General features: G+C 47.9%; 1 protein-coding gene across 8 annotated transcripts; it reads right to left on the bottom strand.

Moving 5' to 3' along the window:
- Nucleotides 1-9,344: 9,344 nt before the first annotated feature.
- Nucleotides 9,345-17,881, bottom strand: NR4A2 (nuclear receptor subfamily 4 group A member 2). Of its 8 annotated transcripts, XM_035008005.1 has the most exons (9): nucleotides 17,455-17,881; nucleotides 15,595-15,718; nucleotides 14,246-15,111; nucleotides 13,310-13,439; nucleotides 12,736-12,899; nucleotides 11,651-11,853; nucleotides 11,242-11,258; nucleotides 11,080-11,137; nucleotides 10,569-10,933 (listed from the first exon to the last, which is right to left on the bottom strand). In XM_035008005.1, the coding sequence occupies exons 3-9, from the start codon at nucleotides 15,107-15,109 to the stop codon at nucleotides 10,846-10,848; spliced, it is 1,524 nt and encodes a 507-aa protein (XP_034863896.1). In that variant the 5' UTR covers nucleotides 15,110-15,111; nucleotides 15,595-15,718; nucleotides 17,455-17,881; the 3' UTR covers nucleotides 10,569-10,845. The 8 variants fall into 8 exon arrangements, 7 of the variants coding, with proteins under 7 accessions (XP_034863891.1, XP_034863890.1, XP_034863892.1 ...); XM_035008000.1 differs by having other exon boundaries at nucleotides 9,345-10,933; nucleotides 11,080-11,258; nucleotides 17,447-17,881; XM_035007999.1 differs by having other exon boundaries at nucleotides 9,345-10,933; nucleotides 11,080-11,258; nucleotides 17,451-17,881.
- Between the last annotated feature and the right edge of the window lie 633 nt (nucleotides 17,882-18,514).

Below are 18,514 nucleotides of genomic sequence, written 5' to 3'. Positions count from 1 at the left end.
CAAGTCAAGAGTGCATGCAAGTTGGTCTCATGACACCGTTTGAATTGCAAGATGCAACATTAAATATATCTGCTAGCTGAAAGTAAACTTAGGCTATTCTTACAAACCCCAGGCCACAATTGCTGTGCATGTCATGGAGGTGATGTGTCAGTCCCCAGGGAAAGGGTACAAAGGAAAGTGCACATAAAACTTCCACTCCAGAGGAAAAGCAGCTCTGACACCCCAGACAGAGGAAGTCGCCCCTTTGTCCTTCTACCTGCAGGTACAGTGCTGTCCTGGCCTGTGACAACAGGTGGAGATTAAAAACAGGAGAAATATCTGGGACAAAAAAATGTCAAAGCCTCAGAGTCAGTTGCAGTCTTAAAGAAAATAACATTTAAATAGAAGCCACATGATTAGCAACACCAGTTTTAAAGAAGGAAAAGATAGTTAGCAACTTATTTGTTCCGAATTACAAAGCTTTCAGCCAAATCTATCCTTATAAGTCTGAACAGACCTCAGGACAGACTTTGTGTAGCACTCACGTCTGTCACACAAGGTACAGGGGCCGCGAAGGTGGTTGTCTTTTTCCAATACTCAAACAACAAAGGGTAGTTCTTTTAGGAGTATGGTACTCATAAATTTGAAAAATGCCTCAACAAAGATTAGCTAAAACTTTGAACTCACTGAGTTCTACCTGGAGAACTAACATAGAGGAGGGTACAGAGGGAAGATGACCACACTATCAAATCTGTATTTTAGTCAGAGAAGGCTGTTGAATCTCTGATTCCCTATGTATTTAAGTATGTGTTTTCTCGAGGCCACCTAGATTTCTCAGCTCAATTGGCCATTCCCTACTAGGGACCCTTCCAAAAATAAATGAATAGAGGACAATTCCAAATATTACTCAGACTGATTTCAAAACCTCTATTCATTACATCAGATTCTGGTACACAAATTCCTTGGCTTCTGAGGGCATAACCATTCCACAGAATTGCTTTTCCTTATTTGTTAATCCAGAACTATAGCAAATGTAAGGTGTCTCATATGTACCGAGTAAATGTTTTCTCTAAAAAGTAAAAATCAAATTATCTCTTCTATACACAACCTTCTTTTTATGCCATAGCATGGAAAGCAGTAATAGCCTAATTCATTAAAACATTATTTACATAAATAACAACAAATCATTTCTCCAATAAGCAGATATACAGAGCCCAAATGTAAACACCAAAAGCTCCATTTTAGCAACAAAACATGCACTGTTGGGGGAAAAATGCAAGACAGACAGAGCAGTACGCCATACATAAAATGTCAAACATGTCAAAACACTCATGAATACCAACATCTCCCACCACACCACGACCAATTTTAAAGGTTATTTAGGGCTAACACATCTGCAAGTGCAGATTTTACAACAGCAGACTTTTTTCTCAGATATATTAAAAATAAGTCACTAATGTGTCAAATGTTTTTGATGTTGTTTCCATCCATGTGGCCCAGGCACATTCGGACCAGCACTGCTGAGAGCAGGGCAATTACACACAACACAGATTCTTAGCATCAAATGGATTCATTATGGATTTCTGGAAGCTTGGTTTTAGCTGTATCAATTCAGTATGCAGGGAGGATAATTAAGCAAAAGATCAAGAAAACAAATGTAGCTATCTTCATTCCTCCAAAATAAAAACCCCTGTTAGGGTCTCCATAATTCAACTTTTCAGAACTTCATTTCAGAAAGGCGCTTTCAGAACATGTCACAAGGCTCCCTTGTCCCTAAGTCACTGATTGTGAATTATTTCCGGATAGCTGCAGACAACAAAGCTTTATAAAACAAGAAGCATAACACATGCAGAACATACTTATCCTATTCCCGGCCCTCAGATAAGCGAGGCTTAAATTAAATATCAAAGATGAACAAAATCTATCGTATAAGCAAAGAGCTGACCTAAATCCACCATATTTTGTTTGTCAACTGTGTATATTCCAATAAATTTTGTAATATAATAAGATGATCTTTGCCACCCTTTGACCACACCAAGCTAGGTGCAGATAGTCTTCTGAAGAAATATTACTCTCTGCTTGACACTCTAAGTAAAATCTACTTATATCATTTGGTAGACTACAAGAGTAGCTTTAAGAAAATGTTAATAACAGTTAAACACCGCATAGGTCACAAATAGAGAAGGAGAAGAAAGAGTAAATAGCTCATGCACAACCAGTCTTCACAAAGTGGTCTGCTCGGGGCTGTGACTAAAGTGAACTTACTGATGTGCAGTTTGGCTTTCCTGATAGGAAATCTAGAAGCTGGCTAAAGATCAAATGATTAATGTAAGGAAATTCAAACAGCTTGGGGAGGAAAAACATCTTTTTCTCTTTACTACCTTTAATATGACTTTCTCAGTGACATAAACACATGCAGCAATAATTCCCAATCTTCTCTTTTCTTGGGCAGCAAAGCAAGCAACTCAAAACTCCTTCATGTCCTAACGATGAAAAGCAGTCAAAATAACCCCAGCGAAGAGAAGAGGTTATTCTCGTAAGAGAGAAGAGCAATATACTATCATCACCACCCCATTATGATTTCATGTCAGTGCTCCCCTCCAGAAGTCTGAACACACCCAAAATAACCTCTTCAACCCTCAGCAGAAACCCATAGCCAGTTTCAGTAGCCATTGTGGAGAAAGGTCCAATCCTTCTGGGTCAGCTATCGCAAAACCAAATCAGTTGGAATTGCGTGTCCTGGTTCTGAGTTTAAATTCCAGCTATCCCATGTACTGACAGGCCAGGATATTTAACAATACTTTTGAACCTCATCTCCTCATTTGTAAAAATGGATGTAATAATGGTAACGTCACAGTGTGGAGCTGAGAGGATTACATGAGATGAGTTCCAGCCTTGCCGCATATGGTAGGTAGAAAAGTTGTGATGGAGGAACCTTGGAAACCATGGAAGGGGGCCTCATCTGACATCTGGCTCTGCCTTTCCTATTGGCCTGAATCTTGGAAGGAAGTCCATATCTCCCAGCTTGAAGATCGCAGCCCTTCTAAGGAAACAAGCCTGCTTTCCAATCCCCTCAGCTAGAATGGAATGACAGGAGAGGCACCTTTCCTTGCCAATGGTTTTGCTCCTTTTAATTCCCTGATGACAAAACTTGAAACTTCTGTGTGGTCCTCAACAGTCCAAGGCTTCCCACACCTAAAGCCACCCTCTCCTTATAACCCTTGTACTGTGCCCTCCACATTCAACTTTCATCTCAGACCTGCCCCCCACCAACCCACCCACCCCCGCAGCATCCTTTATGCACCCTCTTTATTTGCTATCCTTTATCTCTTCATATTTCTTTAAGCTCATCCACATTACCATTGGTGCCCAGAATCCTATATTTCTCAGGCACCTTCGTCCTCCCCTTCCCATCTCTGTTTGCCTTCAACTCTGGCACTTTGATTAAATAACTCCTCAAGTTTCCCCCTCCTCTTCCATCTCCTCAGTCCCCACTTAGCTGAGCATTCACAGTATGGTTCATTATCTTTATCCACCCCTATCTCTACCTCCCTCAAAAGCTTCTGCTCTTTTCCTTGTGTTGGGCAATAGCATACCAATGGGACAACCCCGGCATGTAGTCAGTAGGCAATGTGACATGGACTCCCCTACCTTCTATGGAGCTTCCCCAATGACCTTCTTCACTGTTTATCCTCTTCTCAGGCACTAGTTTGCTGAGGGAAAGGAAAAGGGGGTGGCTTTATGTGCTTGTCCTTTGGCCCTTACTCATGATCCCCAGCAGGGTTCCAAGCACATAACAGGCCAGGGTATAAAGAGATGTGGAACCCCACTGGAGTAGGAGAGGGGCAGTGAGGAGATGGGGGACAAAAAAAAAAGAAAAGAAGAGAAAAGAAGAGAGGGGACTGATCACTGCATTGCTGAAATGCCCTTCTCAGCATCTCTCATTATAGATATCCCCTGCCCTTCGCTTCCAGCACAATCTGGTCCATCAGCAGTGGCTCTCAAACTTTTTGACTAAGACCCACACTCATAAATATATTTTACACTACAGCCCAAGAAAAGTTTCAGCAAACAATACTTACACCTTTCATATTTGGCTACTCTGTGCAAAGCACTCATGATTTCTATTCTGTTACTCTTTTATTTCTTTGAAAGAAAATTTTGATCACCACCCATTGTATTGATTTTACAAACCATGAGTGGATTGGGACCCTCAGTTTGAAAAACACTGACCTACTTGCAACCTACTGATCAAGAGACCTCTCTCTCTTTCTACCTCCGTACCCTTTGTAAAAGTCCAATTCTATTTGAGATAGTCAACACAATCCTTTCCTGCAAGCTTCCAGAGGCAGAAAATCTTAGCAAGTTCCGGCCCTCTGAAGTCCTCACATGAGCAGCAGCCCTCCCCCACCCTCTACTGCCCGGGTAAGTCTCTAACAGGTACGTGGGCGCTGTATCTGTTAAGACAGGTGGCACGTGTCCTGGAAATCCTAGTTTCTCTAAACACAAGTTTCGATAGAAATATAAAGAAATAGGAGTGAGAGGATTAACTAGGGGAAGAAGAAACGCGGAGGAAAGCATAGAAGGGAGTCTCTCCAAGGATCCCGGTCCCCAGCCGGAGCTCTGTCCAGTCCCGCTGAGCACGCCAAACAGAACTCGGCTAAGCTAAGAGGGCAGCCAGCCACCGGCAGTCGGTGTCTTCAAGGGAGGAAGGAGCGCTCCCGGCGGCAGGCAGAGAGGCGCACTGGCTGCCCCACTGCCCTTCCGAGAGCGCGCAGCACTCTTGTGGCCACCTGACGAGTCGCTTCCTCCGGCTCCCGGGCCTAGGGCTCAGAACTCGCGGTGCGAGATCGGAAAGCGCGGCCAGGATGCGCGCCTTCTCTCCTCGGAGCTTGGGAGTTGAGAGCACACGTGCGGGGCACGCGTGTGGCACAGATGCGTGGGCCCCTCTCTCGGCTCTTCCCGCGGTGTGGATGCGCCCTGGCGCCTCTGCCCCACCCTTTTGTGCTCCCCCACAACTGGAAAAAAAATGGTTCCCCCCCACGTAATGTGGAAGAATGCCCCGGAGACCCAAGGCTGACCACTGATGGGTGGGTGCCAGAGGAGTCGGGGGCGCGCTCGGCCGCACGTGCTCGCGCCCTGACGCACCGAACCTGTCCAAGCGGCGTCGGGAACCTGTTGCGGCCTCCGGCTCTGGGGGACCCGACAGGGAACAGCTGGGGAAAAAAAGCAAGAAGCAGCTGGGGAGGGCAGAGCAGGAAAAGGAGGAAACAGAGAGTTAACCTAGGCGAGTGTGTCCTAATTGTTCCCAGGCTCCCTCGGCAAAGTCTTTGACGCAACCTGCGGAGTCAAACTCTTAAGTCTCCAAAACGCAGTGGGCAGAGGGAGCGCTTGCGTCTCCACATTCACCCTCGGCCGGACCGCGCGCAGGCACGTCCTCTTCAGTAATCCTGGGGCCTCGAAATCAGACCACGCTGCACGGGGGCCTAGTGAGAAAGCGAGGGGAGGGGAGTGAGCTGCTGGGGCCTCGCTCTCCGGAGTCCTCCCGCCGCCGTCGGTTGGGCCGGGAGCGCATGTCGCGGCTGGGAACAGGGGTGCGGCTCTCCTCCTTACTTCCCCGGGGTGGGGTGGGGCCCTGCGCCCCAGCGCTCCTGCTCACCCACCGCTCCAGGAGGCGCCCTCCGACAGAAGAGGGACTTGCCCTTAAGGAAACGCAAGATTAAAGTGGGAGAAAAGTCCTTGCGGGCCCAAGCGGTCGTTTCCAGTCGTGCTCAGGAAATACACTAAGGGAAAATGACGTTAAATAATAACCTCACCGTCCTAAATGGTTACGTGTGATATCCAAGTAGGGATTTCTAGTAAAATCTAAAAGTAAAAATGAAAGGCGGATTTCTGTGTTTATTATTAAAATCGAATTACTAAAAAATGATGACCTTGTTTGGAATTCATATCTCTCTTTCCCAGTAAAGTCAGCCAATATCGACTGAACGCCCCCCGCCCCAATACAGCTATACGAATCGTGATCGCTCCGGTTCGAGTTCTGTCACATGCACGGATCTAAGCAGAACCTCTGCCAAAGACTGTTGCACCGGGCGCGCCCTTTTTAGTAGTTGCTGAGACCTCTGGGAAGGAACGGTTGGCTGGGAGTTGGCTGGGACGCCCCCTCAACCCCATCTCTCCTCTGTGGGACTCCAAAATTGAGTCAGGTCCTGACTCACGGGGTGCACAGGAATTGGATTGCTGAGAAATTCCAGGGCGCGCCCTCGAAGCGACAGTTCCTGTTCCTGAATAGCGGTGACAGGTGGAAGGGGGGGGTGCTAAGAAGATATCTTAGAGATAGATACTCCGTCCTAGACCTCTGTTCAAACAGCAAAATAATACTGAAGAAAGTTTTTAAATCCGCGGTGCTAGACACCCTCTTTTCCCCCTCGCGCGCTGATAGGACCCGTCTCCATTTCTGAGGTGGCTGCAGGCACACACGGCCTCCAGACGGGCGCCTGTCTCCCCGAGAGAGGCGAGGCCGGCCGGGAAGACCCCCAGCCCTCACTCTCCGCTGCCACCTCCGGGCTGCCGCGCCGCGGATAAAAAAGGAAACGGACGTGTGTGCGGAGTCGGCGCGGAGCTTGCGGCGCGAAGATGCGCAACACGCGCGACGCCCAGAAGTGCTCTGGTGTTGCTACCCTGTGTGCGGCCTGTCGGGATGGAAATGTATCCTGTCCTGGAAAACTCTGTATCAAAATATTACCATCAAATACAACTTTTTCCTCACAGACCTGTTCATATCTTGGAAGTCTTCACTGCCGACGCCTAGGCTTAAAATATAATTAGATAATTGGATATTCGTGTAGGCGCACTGACATCGACAAAGCCAAGAGAGTCTCAAGGCAAAGTGAAATTGAACCTTCAAGTGACATTCTTAAGTTGGCAAGAATATGTTTCTCCTCGTCGGGCCCCTTGCACGCTGAGAACTAGTGTCCCTTAAGACCTGTGATTGATATTTTTAGTGGAGGGGGCACCCAAACTCTCTAGGGACGGAGTCATGCACCAAAAGGAAATACACATGATGAGGTCATTGGGTGCTGCTATTGCTGCAGTGTGCTATCCCCGTCCTGGGTCAGGCGTCTCTCTTGTTAGAACCAGAAATGCAAACTTCCCTCTCCTCTCACTTCACTCTGTCTCTGTGTCTCTCTCCCTCTCTCTCTGTCTCTCTTCCCCCCCCCCCACCCCACTTCCCAGCGAAAGATCAAAGCAAGGGTCCCCTGAGCACCTAGAGAGACCGCGGAGGTCCTCTGGACGGCGGAGAAGCCTAACCCACCAAGTAGCAGGCAGTAACTCTGCTCACCGGTGCTTTGAATTAAGGGCATCTCTCCATAAAGTCAGGGCGTTCTAAGCATCCACTCAAAGTGAGTCTAGACTTAAAATTAGACCTTTCAGACCTGAGAAGTGGATGGTCATATCCTCAGAACAATGATTATGTATTTTCCATAGCTGGAACGATACACGATAACTTAAGAGGACGTGGGAAGATGAGAGTGATCTGAAGCCTTCATTATAAAGTTTTAATCTCTTTCTGAGGAAGTCCCATACAACGTCTGGATTTTGCAATGCGGAGTTGTCTGTTGCTTTTCGTGGGCTTTACTCATAGAAAGACTAGGGCAGGCTAAGTCCTCAACTGCGCGGATCTCGGAAGATGCAGGAGAGATGCTTGCAAGGTTCTTTCCTCGTACAACCCGGTGCGCAGCCGGCAGTTGGAAATTGACTCGATAACTGTGAAGCAGTAAAAGCACTGGCCACTTTGCAATTTAGAAATTACAGCTGAATGTACGAGGAGCCGGTGCAATCTACAGGCGGACTTGGAAGAGTCCTCCCTCCCTCCTTTCACCCCAATTCTCCGGAGGCACACTGCCTAACACCTCATTGGCCTCGGGTGGTGCGCAGCCGCTTCCTTAAGGGAGAACCCTCAAAAGAGTTCGTTTCTGGGTTCAACTCTCGGGGATTCCGACTCGGAATGTAATTGTCTCAGGGCTGGAGGCACCTGGGAGACGAGCCCTGACGGCTCTGCAGACTCCCAGCATTTCTAAAGAGATTTCTCTTTCTCTCTGCTTATTAGTGTGAGGCTTTGGTTGGACAGAAGTTGTGAAAATAAAAGGAAATGGCAAGCCCCATCTTTTCAAAAAAGTCAGGAAATTGGATATTTCGCTTATTATTTAATCCTTTTTGTGACCACCTACTTTTGCCCCTCAGAGCTACCTGCAGAGAAACGTATCTGGTTAAAATAACCTTAAATTATCACCAAACCTGCCTTCTCTTTCTCCCACACACAAAACCTGTCTTTAAAAAAGGGAGCGGGGGAGGGAAGCAAAGTAAAACCACCTAAGAACTCTTGCGGCAATTTACTGGCAATTTCTAACTGCGTTTTAAAAACAGTAACACTCTCTGAATTTCAGTGCCCCAGAAGCCATCTGTAATTCATTAGGGTCAGCGAAGAAGATGGTCCCCATCTTGTGATAAGAATTCACCGTGAGCCTGAAGCAAATCAGGCAGAACCTCCACTGCCCAAGGACCAGGATGTTGAGCAGAAGGAAGCTCAGACCTTAAGAGGGTGTCTACAGCGTTAGTGGCTTTCTTTGCTAAAAGTTGGTGCTGGGTGGAATCCTGGAGGCTGTGGTATAGATTACTTGCACCAGACTCAGCTTCTGACAAATGGCTATTTTATAATTTATCTGGAAAACTTTAAAGAAGGAGATATTATGCTAAAAGTGCAAAGTGTACATCATCGCTATCCACTGAAGGAGGACAACAAAAAGTTGTAAGAAACACCTCTCCTGAGTTCTGCTGTATGCTAAGACCACTGACCCAAGGCCCTTGCTTGGCCCTTCTTCCAAGACCCTTTACAATGGTAATCAGTAGAGGAATTGGAAAAATCAGAGATAATGTACAACACACTTCAAATCCATATTAACTTCCTGAGTCTTAAAAAGATACTCCCTCAACATTCTGCAAGACAAAAACTTGAGAGGACTTCAGACCTTGCAGAACTTCAAAAGCTACCTGGTCTCCTAAACTTCTCTTCTGAAAGCTGCACTTACTAGCAAAATTAACAAAAGAGTTAAGATATCCTCAGTTGATTCTGATAAATGCAGGTTGACACACTCAAAAATTCTGGTTGAGGAAAAATATTGTACTGAATTTTCTGGATAATTAGTTCAATTCCCCAGGTTTTTTTGCTAGAATAGATCTAGGCTGTCAGTTTGAAACTCAAATGTTGAATAAGTGACCTATCCTAAATCAATCTCCAATTCTATTATTATATATTGCTGTTTAGTCATCATTTCTTCCTGACCCAGAAAGAAGACAAAATTCTGTTCATTTACATAGTTTATTGTTGTAAACATTAAAATTGTCTTTCTCAAAGAAAGAATTTATCAGAAAAAAAAATCAGCGTCTCTAACTGTCATACACCATAGAAAAAAAGGCAGTGACTCATATCATGTGCCATACTGGAAATATACAAAGAAAAATACTACAGAATATGGCAATATTAAAATTCTTACTCAAACATAAAATAATATATTAACTGACAATTTTAGACATTTAAAAAAAAAACAAAAAAAATTCAAAGTGCTCAGTAATTTCCAGGGAGTTATGTATATTATAAGCACTCTGGAAACAGTCAAAAGCTGCTGCATGCAAGTTTTGTTTAGCTTTAGACAACAAAATAATCAAGATATAAACTTTCTTTTATCAACATCAACGGTACATACAACACTTACAAACAAGGAATGTTGGACGGTGTTACAAACACTATGTGTCCCTTTTGTCAGGATTTTCTGATGTGTAATACTTGTGCCCACCTATTTTACAATTGAGAAAATGTTTAAGCTCAGATAACTACCAATCTTTATAAAATCTAACAGACTACATAGTGTCTGAAATACTATTTATATAATATAGACATTACTGAAATAGCAAGTGCCTATAGCATTTTCAACCTAGAATCAACATGCTTGTCCCTTTTTTGTGTAGTTCTTTTTTTCTTTTTTTCTTTTTTTTGCAAACACACTTATCTTTTAGAATTTGTAATATGTATTCATAAATAGGCACAAAATAATTTAAAAAGCCAAACTGCATTGGGTAAATTTACAAGCCTTTCCCTTCTTCAACTCATGCCACCCACGCAACATTTAGTTTTACTATATATTACAGCTTTCTTTACAGCAGAAAACTTTGAAGTCTTTTAAAGGGCAATACTTGTGGGTCCCCTTACAATGTGTGAGTGACTCTGTGTTGTGTGTGTGTGTGTATTACATTTGTCTTAACTGCAACAACCAAACATGGTCAAACATCTCCCATCATACATTAGGAATCTTTCTTCTGAACAATAAACTGATTTTTAAACTGATAATAAAAAGTTTATACCACTGTACTGTGTGTAGTCCGTGTTCTAAATCCAGGATGCCCCGGAGCCAAAATGCCCTTTCAGGTTCTGCCTGCAGGTTAGGAAATAGCAACAGTTTTTGTTGTTTTGTTTTGTTTTTGTTTTTTTCTTTAAGGATCAAGGGACTGGGATTTTATGGAGGGGGTGGGGGCCAGCTAGAGCTGAGGCAGCTCATGGGGATATCTCTGCCTTGTGACTTGCCCCCTCTGGATAGTTTTAGGTTTCTTTCCAGTTCCTTTGAAGTGCATGGGAGGAGGTCTTAGAAAGGTAAAGTGTCCAGGAAAAGTTTGTCAATTATTGCTGGCGGTGGTACCAAGTCTTCTAGTTTCAGGTAGAAAATGCGCTGGAGCCCCTGTGTGCAAAGAGTACGGAGTTCTGGGAGCTTCCCCAACAGTTTGGACAAATAGTTGGGGCGGTTCAACCCCCCATTATTGAAAGTCACATGGTCTTTGAGACAATTTACAATCTTGTTTTGCAGTTCTTCCACTCTCTTGGGTTCCTTGAGCCCGTGTCTCTCTGCAGAAAACACAATCAGAAACAAAAGAGGAACACACAAAGCAGTTAGCTAGCTGGCAGAAGCAGGGAGGATCAGTGGCAAGGGAAAACCGGGACAAATCCTGGTGGGCAGTTTTGGAGACGTGCCCTGCACTTGAAGTACTGACCTGTGACCATAGCCAGGGCAGCAATGCAGGAGAAGGCAGAAATGTCGATGTTCATATTCTGCAAGTTGGAGGAGAATTCAACAATGGAGTCAATCCATTCCCCAAAGCCACGAACGCATTGCAACCTGTGCAAGACCACCCCATTGCAAAAGATGAGTTTACCCTCCACTGGGTTGGACCTGCAATTAATACCAAAGAGAGAGAGGGGAGAAAAAGAGAGAGAGAAAAGCTAAACAACTAATTACTTGAAGAGCAATAAATGAGGGATTTAGAGGTACCTAATTACGGAAGAGTTAATAAAATGTAGACCAGTAGACCTTGAAAGGGTTTAATTTCATAACAATCAAGAACGCCCCCTATCCCACTTCCATTCCATTCATCCAAGGCTTCTGGTCTCACTCCTTCCCTTCTCTTCCTTTTGTCTACTATCTTTTCCTTCTTCTACCCCTCTTTCATTTTCCTCTTCTGTCCTTTTCTCTTTCCCCCTTTGATTCCCCTTTTCCTCTTTCTTTCTCTTCTTTATTCCTCTCCTCCTCCTTTCCCAGCCTCCCTGGGTTGCCTCCTCCATTACCTGTACGCTAATCGAAGCACGAACAGTTCTAAGAAAGCTGATTCAAAAAGCAGGTCTTGGTCGGCTTTGGGCAGGTCAGCGAAGCCCGGGATCTTCTCAGCCCAGCCCCTGATGATCTCCATGGAGCCAGTCAGGAGATCATAGAACTGCTGGATATGCTGAGTGTCATCTCCACCCATCTGATAGTCAGGGTTCGCCTGGAACTGGAATTTCATTTTAAAAAGCACTTAATGAGGTTCTCTAAAATATATAACCCGTGAAATTGCTAACCCCGCTTCTAGTAGGGGAGCCAGGTTTTTATAACAATTAAACCTCTCTCTGACCAGTAAGGAAATTAGATGTTCCGGGGCAATTAATTCAATTAGGGATGGTGCTATGAGGTCGCTGCTTTAAATATGTAAATTACCATTTCCATACGGACTAAATACAGTGCCATCCAGCCCTGGGAAATGTTCACTCTTATCTCCACAAAACAATTGACACGTTAGTATTCATGCCAGTCCCAGAGTGGGTCTCGAGCAGAGACGCCCTTTGCAAATCTTAATAAAATTGCAGTGGCTTCTAGGTTTGCCCGACATACTTCCTCCAATTAAAGCCCACACATTTCTCACGGCTGGGGTAAAAAAGGAATCTGACCACTTGATTCCCCACCCCATTGCCACTCCTTATACCTTTCTCCTTCCCTTCCCCAACCCCCAAGCAGGCATCCCCTACCCGGAGGGTGCCACAGAGGATGAGGATTAAAGCATCTCTATGGAAGATTGGGGATAAAATCCAAGTGGGGGGCATTTTGCACATCCTCTGGTTTGGGCATTAGAGGCATTAGTGTGTGAGTATATGTGTGTACGATGGCAGTGAAAAGGAGGGCTCCCAGAGATGTGATCACTGTGGTCTGTCCTCTCTTCTCTGTCTGTCTTCGTGTCTACACTCCCAGCAACATGGTTTGTCTGTCGCCTGTCTCCTGTGGCTCTGCTTAGGGCTGCAAAGCCACAGCCTTGCTTGAGTCTGGGGCTTAGTGATGGGTGTGGGAAGGGGTCCTGCCCATCTGTCGGTTTGTCCACATGCTACCCCCGCCAGCTTCTTACCCTGGAATAGTCCAGGCTGGTCATAGCCGGGTTGGAGTCGACATGGGCCCTGACGAGGGCACTGATCAGACTCACCGGGGGCGAGGGGGGAGAGGGCTCCTGTGGGCTCTTCGGTTTCGAGGGCAAACGACCTCTCCGGCCTTTTAAACTGTCCGTGCGAACCACTGCAAAGGAATAAATGGGTTAGCGTCGCTCCCCCTAGCGGGACCCAGCTGCCGCCTCGGCCCCTCCCGGGGGAAGGCCACAGCCACGGGGCGCCCAGCAGGGCTGCGCAGGGTCCCACCGCTTGTAAAGCCTTCACTGACGTGAAGCATTAAAAAAAAAAAAAAAAAAAAAATGTGGGGTTGTTTTATGTCTTCTTCCAAATGGGCGAGAAGGGCCTGGCTGCTTTCTCCAGGGCAGGATGGGCAAGCAGGCAGCTGCGGGGTCAGCGAGGCCCGACGCGGATGAGGGGGAACCCGGAGACACCCCCCCAACAACCCCCCAGCGCTGGGAAGTGGAAAATAGGACTGGAATAGGAGCGGCAGTTTCCCGCGGGCGCAGACGGGGGAGTGGGCTGCTTGTCCCGACCTACCTTCTTTGACCATCCCAACAGCCAGGCACTTCTGAAATCGGCAGTACTGACAGCGATTCCGGCGCCGCTTGTCCACTGGGCAGTTTTTATTTGCTAAACACACGTATTTTGCGTTTTTTTGTACCGTGCGCTGCAAAAGAAGACAATATAGACCGATTTTCTTTTTTTTTTCTTTTGAAAATCCAGCGACCGAGGGAATCCAGGAACAATTTCTGAATGGCTGGGATCTACACTCCTCCCCACAAACAAACACATACACACAACTCCTTTTAATTTTTTTTCCTTTTCCTTTTCTTTCTCTTTCTTTTCGTTTTCCTCCCCCAGGGCATTTAACAGGAGAAAATTGATAGCGTTAACATTTGAGCTAACCTTGCCGCTCCTTGCTGTGTTTTATATGCCAAGAGAAGGAGAAGGAGACGCTCAGTAAATACAAATCCGTGGGCATTCATATTATTTACATTCCTTGGAGACCTTCTCTATTTAAAATGATAAGATTATTCAATCAGGATGGCGAAATAAAGAGATCACTTAATTTGACCACAGGGAATTCTGTTCCACTTGGTTAGCTCAGACACGGTTCTCTGTCCTAACCAATTTCAATCTGAACAGAGAAGACAGCTCCTAGCACATGCAAATGACCCTCTTCCAACTCAGGCTTCTGCAACTTCGGGCTGGGGCCTGCCGGGGTCAGCTGCGTGCGGGGGGGGGGGGGGGGGGGTGGGATGCGACCCCAGGTCTCCCGGTCTAGCTACTTCCCTTTCTCAAGCACCCAGAGGCCTCGGCCATAGGCCGTGGGCGGCTGCAGGGCAGCCTCCGCGGACCCCGGGAGTTGCACGAACTAGGACTGGGCTGTCTGCACCACCGCCGAGCGCGCACTCCGAGGCTCCCGGCACTAGGGGGCCCCTACCTGTCTTCTCCGCCCCCGTCCTCGCTCACCTTAAAGAAACCTTTGCAGCCCTCACAGGTGCGCACGCCATAGTGTTGGCAGGCCGCGTTGTCGCCGCACACGGCGCACAGCCCCTCGTTGGAGGGGGAGCCCCGCGACGGCGGCGAGGGCACCTGCGTGTCCAGCAGCTGCGACGCGTGGCCGATCTGCAGGCCTGGGAAGCCCATGGACGCGGGCTTTCGGATGGGGTTGGGCACAGCGAAGGTCTGCCCGTCCACCACGTGGTGGCTGCCCGCCTGCTCCGGGTTCATGGGGACGTGCAGGGGCCCGTCGAAGCGCATCTGGCAGCTAGACACAGGGGTGCCGGGAGGCGATTGCTTAAATGAGAAGAGGGAGAGGCGGGAGACGGGCGTTTTCCTCTGCTCGATCATGTGCGTGGTGGCCACGTAGTTCTGATGGAAGTTGTGGAGAGAGCCTGGGTCGTCCCACATGGGGCTGTGCTGCACTTGGAAGCCCGGGGTGGTGGGCGTCGGGGGCGAGGAGGGCTTGTAGTAAACCGACCCGGAGTGCGGCATCATCTCCTCGGACTGGGGGGGCAGGTGGCTGTGTTGCTGGTAGTTGTGCATCTGAATGTCTTCTACCTTAATGGAGGACTGCTGTCCGGAGAGGGGCATTTGGTACAAGCAAGGTGGCTTGACGTCGTAGCCTGTGCTGTAGTTGTCCATAAAGGTACTGAAGCTGGGGAGAGAAGTGGTGGCAGTGATTTCAGTGTTGGTGAGGTCCATGCTAAACTTGACAAACTCTGGAGTTAAGAAATCGGAGCTGTATTCTCCCGAAGAGTGGTAACTGTAGCTCTGAGAAGCGGGGCTGGCTCCTTGAGGCGAGGACCCATACTGCGCCTGAACACAAGGCATGGCTGGAAATGAAACAGGGTAATATACACTCAGCCTGGTCAACTGAACACTTTCTCCCAGGCTCGGGTACACCTGGAGCTACACCGGCAGCCCGCGGCGGTCAGAGAGCATGTAGGGACGCGAGAGGAAGGGCGGAGAGCGCGAATGCTGTGGGGCAAAACAGTGCAGGGCATGGAAAGGCTGGTCCAAGGAAGACCCAGAGCTAGAAAGCTTTTGAGGGTCTCTATTCCCGTATATTTCAAACGCCTCCCTCTTCACCCCCTCACAAAAACAGTCCCGCTAATATGAGCCTTTTCTCTGAAGCTAGGGTTCAGCAAGCTTATTCTAGAAATGAGGTTGAATTGCACAATGAGAATGTTGTTCCTGATGATGATGGGCCGGGAAAATATTAAGTTACAGAGTTTGCTGAGGAAGATCGTATTGCCCTGTTTCTTGATGTTCAGGGAACTCGGAGGAAGGAAAGAAAGAAATGAAGTTGCACTAACCTTCAGCCGAATTACAGGCGTTTTCGAGGAAATTAAAGGTGGACAGTGTCGTAATTCAACGAAGGACAAAGTTTCCAAGATTTTTAGAAAAGCAATGGGGAGTCCAGCCTGTCGGATCTCCTCCCTGAAATACAGACACAGGAAGCTTCAGGGTGACTTTCCCGACAGATTCAGCTGGCCATCTGTAGGGTCACCAGGCAAGCCCTTCTATGCCCTCCTTGATTGTTTCATTGTGTTGCCTTTACCAAACTTAGCAGTTAAAATGAATGTGTAGAAGAGATGATTGTAAACAACACAAAATGCCACCCATTGCACTGTGTAAATCCTTGCAGAGAGAGGGTTCTGAAGGAGAAAAGGTACTTCATGTACTTACTTAATACTTGTGATGTAATAAATTGGACCCTAAAATGTGGGGGTGGGGTGGAGGTGGGAGTGGAAGTGGGGATGGGAGGGTAGTGTCATTTCCATTTTAGTTTCATTCAGACCCAAATAAGAAGAAACTAGAGCTTAATAAAATACAGCATTGGATTTCTCCTAAATTTTTCTGTGGTGAAACTAGCTTTTCTTTTGGGAGGGGGTAAAGGAAGTAGAAGTCATAAATATAATATGAGAAAATAATCTCTCCCTCCATCCCTATGCATTACAGAATGCCCTCAAGGCCTGGGCAGCCCTGAAGGCAATCTGCATGGAAGCATCTGGATTTCCTAAGTGTTTTTGACAGAACACTGGGACTGAGGATACAGGTGAATTGCCATTCACTTCTCCAGGAAACTTGTTTTTCAACATCTTTAATGGCCAAGGGGTGGGAAGGGGAGACCCTATTTTTTCCAGGAGCATCTTAGGTCAATTGCAGAGGGAGGGAAACACTGCTTATCTGGTATTGGCACCAAGGTTAGAAGCGCTTCCCAACATAGGAAGCCGAACACCTTGCCTATACAGCCTTCCACAATCTGCCTACCTGCCGGTGGAACAAGGCAATCTTGTATCCTAGTAATTTTCAGATGTTGCCACTTGGAAGACATTCTAGAGCATAGACAATCTTATTACTAATGAAAAAAGCCAAACATCCTCTCCTTCTATTCTCCTCCCCCCTCCCCCATTACCTTGCTTCCTGGGGAGGAAGGTTAATCAGAAAAAGTAAAAAGAAAGGAGACCCATGACACACACAGCCTTTGAGAGCTATATGCCTGTGCTGGATATTAACCTCCTGGTAACTTCGCAGCTTCATAACTGTACTCTTTCTTCTCTGTTTCTCCGCTGTCTGTCTCTCTCTCTCTGACGTATTCACATACACAAGCACGGCATGTGTCAAAAGCAGAAATTTCAGGCAACTTAGTAATAGGACACTCTACGAACACCAACACCACCCCTCGTTCAATAATACTCAGGAAACACTGGCACGCCAGCCAGCCGCGGTGACACAGTTCCCAAGCAACACATAAACTGGAGAACTTTCTCCCTGTCACTTTGTGGGTAGCGTCCAGGCCCCTCGTATATACAGGACTTGGGAGTCTCCTTGTCCGATGGTCACAATCAATTCCACTCTAAGAGCAAACTTTGGGCACATATCCCCGGGCAAGTCCACAGCTCCCCAAACTATGCAAGTCTCCCATCCACGTCCACCAATGAGGAGCCTAGAAGCCTCCTGGGAGCCAACTCCCCCCTAGTGCCAAAGCTGGAGTTCGGACAAATGACCGCCGTAGCCGCGCGCACTTATTCCCCATCCTCCGGCCCCACTCGCGCTCCGACCCTCTGGCGCCCACTTCGAGAAAACCCGTACCACCCATGTGGAAAGAAGAGACGTGCAAAAGAAGAAAGAAGGATAAAGGAACTCGAGCTGCACGGGCTGTACCTACTCACTTAGGAGTTCTCCGCGTCTCTCTTCATTCATTCAACTCCGCCGAAGTGTAGCTCCCTCCGGGAGTCCTGGTAGCAGGGTCTGGGAGGGGTGGGCGAGAGGGGCGAAGGTAACCTAGTCGCCAGGAGCCGGGAGGGAGCAGGAGAAGGCGGCCGGCTGGGCAAGAGAGCAGGACCGCGGAGCCTAGCGCGAGCCGCCGGGCGGACTGGCCCTGGCCGCCAATGTGCCTTTGTTTATGTGGCTCGCGCTGCCGCTGCCAACATGCACCTAAAGTCTCCGCGCGTCAGCGCGCGTCAGCGGCCCGCCGCCCAATCGCCGCGCCGCCGCGCTCCCCGGACTCCTGGCCGGCTCTCGCTTTGGTATATTTCCGACCTGACGTCACGAGCAGGGCCGATTTTAAGGTGGGAACCGTTCTGGGTTCACCTTGGTCGCCAGCTTGGTTTTTTTTTCTTTCTTTCTTTTTCTTTCTTTCTTTCTTTTTTTTTTTTCCGAAAGAGGTGTGACCTCTCCACTCAGGTCCGCGCAGCCCGCAGCACCGCGACATCTCACCTCGCCTTCCCCTAAACCCCGGGCCACCGCTGCCGCCCGGCGGCTCACATATGGGGGAGGGTGCAACAAAAGCCCCTGGCGGAAGGGAACGCTGGCGTGGGCCAGGTAGCCAGCACCTGGACTGGTGAGGGATGGGGTGTGCCTGGCAGTGCCCTAACCTCATGCACTTACAATTGTCACCCCCCTTAGCTGAAGCGCGGACAGATGTCCCATGACCCGAGAAGCTCAAAGGGTTCAGGCAATTAAGGTGGGATTTCCCTAGCCCGATGCATATCCCTATTCTCCCTTTTCCTGTCCAAGGCCTTCTCCTTTGGCGTTAGCATTCTCTCTCTCTCTCTCTGTCTCCCCGCCCCCCTCCCTCACACAGACACACACAGTCCAAGGTGGAAGGGACTGGGTAGGGCCTGTTCTCTATGTTCCCTTCTTCCCTTGCAGTGCCCACGTGCAAGCGAGGACGTGGTGCGTGGAAAGGGGAAGAGAGGGCAACAGGGAGACAGTGACCCAGCCCTTTAG

This window comes from Mirounga leonina, unplaced genomic scaffold (genome assembly GCF_011800145.1).
Source record: "Mirounga leonina isolate KUSES-001 unplaced genomic scaffold, KU_Mleo_1.0 Mir_151, whole genome shotgun sequence".
Taxonomy (NCBI): domain Eukaryota; kingdom Metazoa; phylum Chordata; class Mammalia; order Carnivora; family Phocidae; genus Mirounga; species Mirounga leonina.
This window is presented reverse-complemented; position numbering and strand designations above follow the sequence as displayed.